The 10,652-nt window shown below is 43.7% G+C and overlaps 2 protein-coding genes across 2 annotated transcripts; both read right to left on the reverse strand.

Annotated features, from left to right (window-relative positions):
- Nucleotides 1-1,696: 1,696 nt before the first annotated feature.
- Nucleotides 1,697-4,870, reverse strand: LOC117856981 (delta(24)-sterol reductase). Its single transcript, XM_034739446.2, is given in 3 exon segments — nt 1,697-2,764; nt 2,767-3,013; nt 4,817-4,870. Coding segments are annotated over 3 exon segments (1,038 nt in total). The 3' UTR covers nt 1,697-2,027.
- Nucleotides 4,871-5,867: 997 nt separating this feature from the next.
- On the reverse strand, nt 5,868-10,580 carry LOC117841678 (synaptotagmin-4). Its single transcript, XM_034722146.2, has 8 exons — nt 9,765-10,580; nt 9,399-9,640; nt 8,624-8,642; nt 7,753-7,982; nt 7,143-7,252; nt 6,953-7,051; nt 6,363-6,792; nt 5,868-6,287 (listed from the first exon to the last, which is right to left on the reverse strand). Exons 1-8 carry the CDS (start codon nt 10,490-10,492, stop codon nt 6,199-6,201), a joined length of 1,947 nt encoding a protein of 648 aa, XP_034578037.1. The 5' UTR covers nt 10,493-10,580; the 3' UTR covers nt 5,868-6,198.
- Between the last annotated feature and the right edge of the window lie 72 nt (nt 10,581-10,652).

The raw sequence follows: 10,652 nt of genomic DNA on the forward strand, positions 1-10,652 counted from the left end.
GCTAAAGAGCCTAAGAGATGTGGCTGCCCCAACAGCCCTTTCCACAAATATATATGCATCCAGAAAATGATCAGAATACCCTTACATGAAACATACATCTCAAATACCCTCTAGGTGTAAAACCGTCCAACTTTTTATCGATACATCGGACGGACCTGGCATCTTCACGACTTCGCTTCGCCTCGACGTAGGCTTCCTGATGGTGCCACGTGTCCTCCGACTCGACGCCATCCGGCCACACCGGAGTCACCCCCGGTTTTGAGGTCAAACCGGTCAAACCCACTTGCACGCCGCGACTCACTGATTTCGACCGTGTCCGACCTCCGCCAAGCCTTCAACACCTCCAAGTCTTTCTCTCCCGGCTCCTGAGCCGCCTACTCAACTCACCTCTTTCCCCGCTTGACTCGACCGACGCTGTCTTCATCCCAGTGTACTCTTGCTCTTCCGTGCACCATGTGAATCGTCCATGACTCCGCCCGGACTCCTCGGGTCCCTCAGTCCAAGCTTACTCGTGTCCACCCTTAGCAGCCCTAGCACATCAGCATGAATTTTTCGCTTGACCTTCACCTCATGCCGTCGACCGCCATATCGCATCCAACACTTGCACATCCAGAAGATATATTTTACACATACCACAATACAACTCACACAACACCACACCTCCGGTTAGCCGTTAGCATAATCATGCACGTATGAAATATGGACTCAACCGGAAAAGCCTCAAATCAATCCAGTCAATCACTCATCATAAATAGATCAAAACAAATCTCAACTTAGTCTCTCACAGGTTTCCTGGCAGACAACAGGCCTCCAACATAGATACCGGAGCAGATGAGAGCAGATATTGGGAAAGAGGAAGCAAGAGAATGGGGATGGGATAGTCGTGAAGACCGGGACGATGTCGATCGATCACCTGTTGGTTGCTGCTGCCCGTATCGTTGAGACTTGATAGTAGAGAGGGTGGATATCATGAAGTACTCTGGATCGTGTTAATTTGTAGTGTATATATAGTGGTGGTGTGCAAATAAACGAGAATGAGAATTAATGAAAATATAATTAGGTTTAATTATTATCTCCAACACCGTACTAGCTGAAATATCAGACGCAAGAAAGAAATGAGAATGAAAGCAGGGCCAAATATAATTAATAACACCTAACCTTTTTGTGTTTTCATCAGAGTGTGCGTTTGTATATATAGTTTCTTTCTATCTTGGACACCTACCTCTCCATGCATGCCGCTGTGAAATTAAGGTCGTTTGGAGACCCTAACTAAACACTAAACTTTAGTTGACTCAAAATAAAATTAGCTCCAGTAGCTCTCCAACTAAAAAAAAATTAGTTTTGGACGATCCAAACCGAGCCTAAATCATGCACACCATGCACGCATGTTAAAATACCTAAATACTCCCTCCATTAAATACTCCCTTCGTTTCAAATTATATAGGTTATTTTAGCTTTCCTAGAGCCATAGATTTTGATGAAGTAAAAGCTAAGCTAGAGCATGCATGCTGAACGCTCTGCAACTCATCAAGATAATACTAATACACAGCACCATCCATGGATCAGTAATAACTAACTCATCACTTATTACCTTTTCAATTTATTTAAAATGAGTTTTGAAGCACAGCTAGCTCCTCAGGTAGTCAAGTTGCCGGACAGCAAGGCAAAATATTATTAATGGAAGAATAATCAGCCAACCATTTTAAATCAGGCAGCTTATCTCCTATACCAAACAATTTGCAATCGCTAGGAGTATGATATATATTACGAGGATCAAATCAACTAACCATTGGAATCAGCTGAATTATCCCGAATACCAAATGCAGTATTTATTACAAGCAGCTGAATTATCAGACGAAACAAATACATGAAATGAAAAAAGGACCAAGAAATACCTAACAGTTTCAAGAGTGCCTTGCCAAACCTATCACATCAGAGCACGGCAAGAGGAGTACTAGCAACCCAATCAACAGAAACTACTTGGTGGCAGTTCCTTTTCAGACAAAGAACGATCAGACACCAATCTACTAGGAAATGTGGCACATCTTTTTCAGATCTCTTCGGCGTAGGCAGGTTCGAGTACGGCAGCTTCGGCCTCCTGCACCTCCTTCTCCGTCTTCCTCCCCTTCTTGGACTTGTAGTAGACGCTCATCAACGTCCCCACGGCGGCGTACTTGCGGCGGCAGTGCTCGTAGTGCGACGCGTCGAACATCCTCCACAAGTCCCTCTCGCTCAGCTCCGACACCGCGTACTGCGGCTGGTAGCAATGGCAGCCACTGCTCCAGCCTGTGCACAGCCTCCGCGCCGTTGAACTCCTCGCCCTTCTTCAGAGCTGTCTGCGCGTACTGGAAGAACCAGGGCTTGAACCACCACCCGACACGGTTGATCTTGTTGCCTTTCTTCTTCGCTTCCTCTTTCGTGGCATACACACCGGTCATCATCACACCCTCCGAGGATGAGTACACCATCCCTTCTACAAAGTCAGGGACCTTTGCAGGGTCGCCATCTCTTGGAGCGAAAGAATCGGCGTAAGCCTGTGCAATTTCCTTCAAGGTCCCCTTGACAGGAGTGTACGTCAGCCTCATGTATTCCTTGGTGGGAGCGAGTTTGATCTCAGCCGAAACTAGGAACCCCAGTGTGCCCTGCGACCATGGCATGCCTTAGAACAGGTCGGAGTACTCGTTGTCCTTGGTGGCTCTGACAACTCAGCCATCTGCAAGAACAACCTCCATCGTGTCAGAGAACAGGCCATAAATGTGAGAGCTCCCTCAATTCCGTAACCGTTGATCAAACCACCAACAGTAAGGTCATCAAGCTCAGCAACCACAGCAAGGGCAAGATTCATTGGGCAGGTGGCTCTAGTTATCTGCCCCATGTTAACCAGAGGCTCGACCTTGGCTATCATCCTCTCTTTGTCAATCTCAAGAATGTTCCTGAATGCAGAAAGGTCAACCTCAAAGTGCCTTGCGCGCTTGTAATCCACATTGCGCATGCCGACAGCAATCCATGCTTCCTAGCTGTGCAAACGAGGGCTTAAACCTAGCTGTGTAATCCATGGCATGCCGACACCTGGTGGAGGATGGCTTGCCTATCCTGCAATATGCAGATGATATTGTAATTTTTATGGATCATGATATTGACAAAGCAAGGAATATGAAATTATTGCGTCTTTGAACAATTATCTGGGCTAAAAAATAAATTTTCATAGAAGTGAAATCTTCTACTTTGGATGGGCAAAACAGTTTGAATTGGAATATTCAAGACTATTTGGTTGTAGGATGGGAACATACCTCTTTCACTACCTTGGCATCCCAATGCAATTATAGGAAATTGAGTAACAATGACTGAAAATTCATTGAAGATAGATTTGAAAAGAGACTAAGTGGATGGAAAGGAAAGTTACTATCAGTTGGAGGTAGACTGGTTTTGATCAATTCGGTTATATCCAGTTTACCGATATTTATGATGTTCTTTTTTTAGGTCTCGAAGGAAATTCTCAATAAAATGGATTATTATATATCAAGATTTTTTTTTGCAAAATGATCAACATAAGAAGTACAGATTAGTTAAATGGAAAATTTTGTGCCAACCAAAAGAACAAGTGGACTGGGCATACAAAATCTAGAACTACAAAATAAATACCTACTTAGTAAGTGGCTCTTTAAATTGTGTAATGAGGATGGGACTTGGCAAGAATTATTAAGAAACAAATATCTAAAGAACTAGATGTTAGGTCAGGTTATAAAGAAACCAGGAGACTCACATTTTTGGATGAGCCTTATGAGTGTGAAAGACCAGTTCCTTAGCCTGAGAAGATTTAAGTTGTAGGAAGGATCAAATATTAGGTTCTGGGAAGATATATGGCTGGGTAACCAGACGTTGAGCTCCCAGTATCCATCTCTGTATAACATCGTTCGTAAAAGATACGCTACAGTTGCAGAAGTGTTTAGTTCAACACCTTTAAATATCTCTTTCTGGAGATCGTTAGTGGGTGATAATCTACAAGACTGGCATAATCTTGTAGCAAGACTCTTGAATGTAAATTTACAGGAGGGTAGAGACACCTTTAGTTGGTCACTTCATGCTAACGGGTCCTTCTCAGTGCGTTCCATGTATAGGCACTTGATTAATAATGGGGTAAAAGTCACAGGAGAAATTTGGCGTGCTAAGCTACCTCTGAAGATTAAAATCTTTATGTGGTACTTAAAAAAGAGGTAATGCTTATACAAAAGATATCTGGCTAGGAGAAATTGGAACGGTAGTAAGATTCGTAGCTTTTGTTGCTCCGAATAGACTATCCAACATCTTTTTTTAGTGTGTTTATGCTAGATTCCTGTGGCAGGTGGTCCATATCATTTTTGGATTTGATCCACCTTTGAACTTTGATGATTTATTAGATCAATGATTAACACAAAGGGGGCAAAAACCAGACCTATACTTATTAACAGGGGCAACGGTCTTATGTTGGTCAATTTGGTTAACAAGGAATGATGTCGTTTTTGACAAGTGCCAACCAAAAATTTTTATGCAGGTTCTATTCAAGGAATGTACTGGCTTCGACAGTGCGCACAGTTGCAGCACAATGAGGAGATGATAATCCAAGCATGTCAAACCTTGGAGACATCAGTCCTTAATTTCTTTGCCTCCTATGGATGGCCGTTTAGTTTGCGGATTGGTGTTTGATACTTTGTGTGTGTTTGTTAAACCAATTGCTTTGGCATGGATAGCATTGAGCTATTAAGTGTAATAATTTTGGACCGATTCTCTCGGGGTTGAAGCCGGAACTCTGCTTAAGCCGATTCACAACTTTGTTTACATTTTCCTCATGCTCCTTCTGCCGGCGTTTCTCAGACTTCATAGCAGACCACATATCTCCCAGATAGATGTTCAAGTAGATCAGCGCAGAGAATGGAAGGACCACAAAGATGACAAGAATCCATCGGAACTGAACCAAGTAGTCCACAAGAACCTTCTTCCTCTTGCGCCGCACCAGAGGTGTCTGCAGATCCGCCACGTCTCAAGGCTGCCTCTGCCTCTGAAGGAAAAAGGAGCAACAACATCCTCGTAAGTGAAATGGCATATGCATCCATGATGCATCCATTTGTCAAATTAAAAATGTCAAGCAACATAGAAGAACAATTTATCCCTGAGCAGACATAAGATCTATTGACCTTACAAATGTTCTCTACATAGTACAGGCAATATTTTGCAAAATTGCTGTTTATAGATTGTGTAGAAATTCTGGCACAACATTAGCATTACTGCAGTCGTGTCCATTTCGTTTGGAAAAGGACCAAGCAAACATGTTACGCTGTTGTACCAAGCTCTGAAATCTCATTCGACGCATGTCAGCAGAAGCACCTTCACCTAAAGTATTTACCCCTTGACCCGTTTATAGTTAGAAAAGATTTGAGCATAAGCATATTAACGTCATCACATGCCAACATACATCTTTATCTAAATACATGGATCTTTACTTAGAGATTAACATACTAGATCCCATCCCACCCCTCAACAGCAGGCAAGGTTACAAACTTAGCAATAAAACAGAGAGATGGTAACATCACAGAGATACCAATATAGAACACTAGGGAGCTCTCCTTTGTATGAGCAAAGAACAAGAAGATAGCACGTGAAGATGTGAATGCAAGGAGCAGCAAAAGCAATGCCAGTATCTAATGCCAGAGCAGTTTCGACCTCCATCTAGCGCATGCTAATCCATCCAATACAACAATTAGTTACCGAGCAAACAGACGTGCTTGAACGCTAATCAGGAGCCCAAACAGCTAATACTACTAATAATACAAGACACATATATACTCCAGTCAAGACACATATAATACAGCCGTGGAGGGGAGACCGGAAGGTGAGAGGAGTTGCTGGTGCCGGATCCTTGAGGCCACAGCCCAATTTGGTAGTCCAAACAGAACAGCACAAACAACTTTAGGACAGAAGAAGAGATGATATGAATATACACTTGCTGGAAAGATGTCAAAAAGAAAAGAAAATAAGAGATGTGAATTTTCACGACCATTTACAACCAGCTTCGGTTAACTCAGCTCAGCTAGCATGGTTCTGTGGATCTGATGAAACGCTAAATTTACAAGCAAGCCGAGCCGTATTGTTAGAAAATTGAAGCCGGATGGATGGATTGCTTTGCTAAGCTGCTCCAACAATAATTAATCATGATGCCTGGCTTCAAGGGTTGAAATAGCCTGAAGCACCAAGGTTGGAGGACACGAGCACCACCACACTCGTTATGGCCGCAAGCCACACCAGAGCCGTATCTGAAATAAACAACAATATGAGAAACCAAACAAGCAAAGCCAACATATATAATCAAAGCTAAGATGGCTCTTCACCTGTGGAGCTATTAGATACAGTCTCCGCATTAGCCGCCGCAGGAGAGACTACACTGTCGGCGCTTCCTGATCCACTGCCCACCTGCTCAGGATCTCTTGAAGTTCCCGTTTCCAATGACACTATACCTTGGAATTCCTCACTCGCAAGCAGCGCAGCAAGGAGATCCATGAATGTTTCTCTTTCTTTACCCAAAAAGTCACTTCCCTTGCTCATGTCACCTTGGACATAGTCCAGCACATCCTCGTCTGAGATGTAACCACCACCAAGCTCGCTTCTCACCGTCTCATCTTCCTCGTCCTCAACGTACGCCTTGAACGTAAGCCGAAGTAGCACCTCTCCAGCTGCGCATTTCCCAAACAAGCCCCATTCGCCATATAAAGTTACAATTTTGTCAGTTGGAACTGTATCTTTAAGCGACCCCAACTCAACCTGACAAAAATATTATACGGTTTTCAGAAATTCATCCGAATGTAACCAAAGATGCCCAGAATCACATGGAAAACCATTGATCTCATACTTTTATGCTCAAACACATCTACTAGCATCGATGGAGAATAGAAGGAACTTCCTGATTGAAGAAAAAACATACCTCCCCAGTGCCAATAGTGACGTCAGTTAGTCCAATTGAATCCTTCACTTGAATGGTCAACTTCTGTTTGCGAGGATTTGCAACAAGCAGATGAAAATCCTGTTTTAACATGAAGTGTTTATAAGCATGATGGTGTACATGAAGTAAGGTTTCAGCAAACACCCATGAGTTCAGAGTGTTGAAACCTTACTTGATTCCAAATTGGTTCTCCTGGTAGCCCAATCACAGTTGTTTGACTGTTCTTCTTGCTCTTTATCACTTGATCACCAAGAATCATGACAACATAAGGGTCTGTCTTGCCTGCAAATGAAATATAATGTGAAGTTCCGCACGGCAGATGAAACAGGTGTTTATAACAAAAGAAGGAACTACCTTCTCTTGGTTCCTTTTTTCCCCAGATTATACAAATATTATTGAACTACCTTCTCTTGTAGCACCACTCAGCCATGTGATTCTATCAGTCCAGATATTAATACTTCAGCACATTCCTTAGCACAAATGTCTCAGCTGCAAAAATCCTGTGCTACTTTGGACAGGATCAAAACTAGTCTAGCATAGCCCTAAGAAACGGGGAGCCATTTGAGACCTGCCCAAAATTTTTTCCTTCGGTCTACCGGATTCTACTTTCATACTTTATTTACCAAAGGAAAGTTTTTCAATTTTAGCAATTCTTGCCTAATACAACAAGGGACAAGATAGGGCTCCCACTGATGAACTGGATGACAGCTCTTAACTAATAAGCAGATGCTAGATCTCTTGACTAATAGATATATTTCATTTGCAAAGCAAAGGTCTCTTACCAAACAGGGTGAAGCTAAGCTTTCTAGCATCAACTAGCGTCACTGATAGCTCTCCAACGAAGTCCTTGTTTCCATCTTGGATTATGTCACTTGCAACATTTTGAATTATGTCACTTGCAATACTTCCTGAAACAGGTCCCATAGCTCTTCCCTTCTGAAAATCAAGGACTATCTTTTTGGGCCGCACAAAGAGACGTGGCAAATCTTCTGTCAGAAGTTTTGTGAGAAACCTGGCGATGGTGATTTATTATGTTAATATCTAGCAATGAACAGGACCTGTCTACAAAAAAACGCATAAAAAATTGCGACAGCCAAAGACATTGAATTTGGGAATGATCGAAGACTTTCCCTGAAACATGATACAAACAGAATATTTCGAAACTATCAACATCATATATATACATCAAATAAATGTGTCAAAAAATCAGTAAGAAACACAATTTTCTTTTCTAGATATTTTGATCATAAATCCTAAGAGTGTTTGTCGAGAGTCTGTGAGTCATTCACTAAAGAAGCTAGGTGTGATAGAAAGTTAACCAACGAAGCATGATCAAAGATAACATTTTTAGCGCAAAAGTTATTGCGAAAATGGTTAGGAAACAGGAGGGTAGCAAATAGGAATAGCCTTTTAATCTTTTATAAGCAATCAAAACTAGACAAAACTAGGAGAGAAGGTGAGGATGGCACCACAACAATAATATTATCATTACAAAATGACCTAAATGGCTACATACCAACTGAATGGAGAATAAATGCACCAATAGTAATTGCTGGTGATAGGAAAAAGATGGATTAACAAGGACTATTGATTGCACTAAAACAAACAGATTGAACCACAAATTTGCATAATGTTTGAGGCAAACATGCTTACATTGACAGAACAGGAATGGCTAGCAGAGACAGGCACCAGGTCCATGCAAAAGATGTAAGAATATTGTTAGCCAAGCTATTAGATTTGTAATGCATAATGCTATAGGAATATCATGAAAGAAAAGGCTCACAATCAAGGAAAAAAAAATGAACAACGGCTTGTATGTAGGATACAAAAAAAAGACAGATCTTCTCATATCTTAATTTGGACCTTTAATGGTGTTTTACCAAAGAGCTAATTCGGTTGAGAGTATCTTGCGAATTTAGACAATTAAATTCATTTATAAAGGTCTCCGACTTCTGCCTGGAGTCAGCAAACCACCCAGCACTAAAGAATGGAATATGTCATTCTAGTTGTTTAATCCCATTCTATCAGTCAAAAAAACAATCAAATGTTAATAACATGTACATATGAGCAATAGAAACGATACAATAGTTCCATAACATTGTGATCATAAGCATATATTTCTTTTCTAAACAAAGATAGCTTAAACTTCAACTATCCAACAAAGGAATAACTACAAAACTATGTGCACAAGAGAGGTACTAGCACTACTGCGTAACACGATGTAGTAATTAGGACACATATAGAATTTTTTGTCTAACACGTGTAATATCGCATATCTTGAGAAAACCAATACTCCTGATTCCCAAAGTACAAAATTTTGCTTCAGTCAAGTAATTCAAGTTCGAAGGGGCCAAATATGTCATCTTTCAAAAACACAATTGAATAACAATAAAATCAAGATATTGAGTTTGGACAAGCAAGTGGATACCCATAAGATTGAATAGGCGGAACAGTGAGAGCTCAAACTTGATCTTTGGAAGGGATACAAAAGCCCAAGATACAGCTCCCACCCATGGTTCTGTTGGAATGAGCCTTAGCTTAACCCATAACTCCCCATCAATGTCGAAATCTCGAACCCAAACTGGCACGACGATTGGTACTTTGGTAAACTTTAGGGAGAGGGCCAATGCCATGCGTGCTCCACCGGCATAGCGAATGCCAATTTGGTACCTGGAACACAGAACCAACTTGGTCGGTGCCTTTTCTTCTTCTTCTTCTTCTTCTTCACCAGCAGCTAATTTAGGGATTTTTTTATAAAAAAAAGAAAAAGAAAAAGGGAAGTGGGGGAACTTACTGCAGGTCGTTTGCGCGCCTCGAGGTCCGGCGCTCGACGTTCCTGACGGAGAGCGGCTCCTCTCCGAGGTAGAACTGCCTGATCTCGACCCTGTTGACGTAATCGGGCTTCTGGAGGTTGTCGATGACAGGCTGGAGCAGGCCGACGATCCAGTTCTCGATGCCTGTGCGGTAGACCTTCCATAGCTTGCCGAGCACCATGTTGACCCATTCGACGGACTCCTTGCGCTGGAGGTCCTTCTCCTCGAGGAAGAAGGAGAAGCTGGAGGTGGGGACCTGGGGCCAGGAGCCGTTGACCTTGAGCTCGCGCTCGGCGCGGCGGCGCTTGCGCAGCGTCCAGAGCTTGTCGAAGGCGGCGCCGACGAAGAAGAAGAGGGCGAAGAGGCCGATGACGAAGCGGCTGAAGGGTGGCGCGGGGAGCGGGTGGATGACGCCGAGCTGGGTGCGGAGCTTGGAGACGAGCGGGTCCTCTGCTCCCCGGTAGGCCCCCGCGGGCGTGAAGGGGGTGTCGAGCTGGGGCGCGGTGGAGGGGGCGGGGGCCTCGGGCGGGAGGCTGGTGGTGGGGAGCGGCGTCGTGCGCTTGGAGGGAAAGGCGGCGGCTCTGGGGACGGGAAGGCATCGGCATCGGCGGCGGGGGCGGAGGGAGGGGAGGAAGTAGGACGTGGAGGGGCTAGCAGCGGAGAGGGAGGGCGGCGGCGGCGGCGGGATGCCGGCGGAGGGGGTCAACATCGGGGTTCACCGACATCCGGCGAGGACGTGCGGTGGTGGCCTCGCCGGAAAAGAAGAGATATGGACGGACGGACCCCAAGGAAGAAGAAGAAGAGACCACTGACTGACTGGTGGTGGTGGTGACGGGCCGAGGTGGAGCGGCTTCTCCCACCAGTTCGGA

Source organism: Setaria viridis, chromosome 1 (genome assembly GCF_005286985.2).
Source record: "Setaria viridis chromosome 1, Setaria_viridis_v4.0, whole genome shotgun sequence".
In the NCBI taxonomy this organism is placed as follows: domain Eukaryota; kingdom Viridiplantae; phylum Streptophyta; class Magnoliopsida; order Poales; family Poaceae; genus Setaria; species Setaria viridis.

Bases quoted from the DNA above. Each gene is read 5' to 3' on its own strand.
- LOC117841678 (XM_034722146.2), bottom strand. From the start codon at position 10,492: ATGTTGACCCCCTCCGCCGGCATCCCGCCGCCGCCGCCGCCCTCCCTC. The intron at 9,641-9,764 runs GTAAGTTCCCCC...TCTGTGTTCCAG, and splicing joins AGGCGCGCAAACGACCTGCA to GTACCAAATTGGCATTCGCT. The intron at 7,253-7,752 runs GTAAGAGACCTT...TTTCATTTGCAG, and splicing joins GCTTAGCTTCACCCTGTTTG to GCAAGACAGACCCTTATGTT.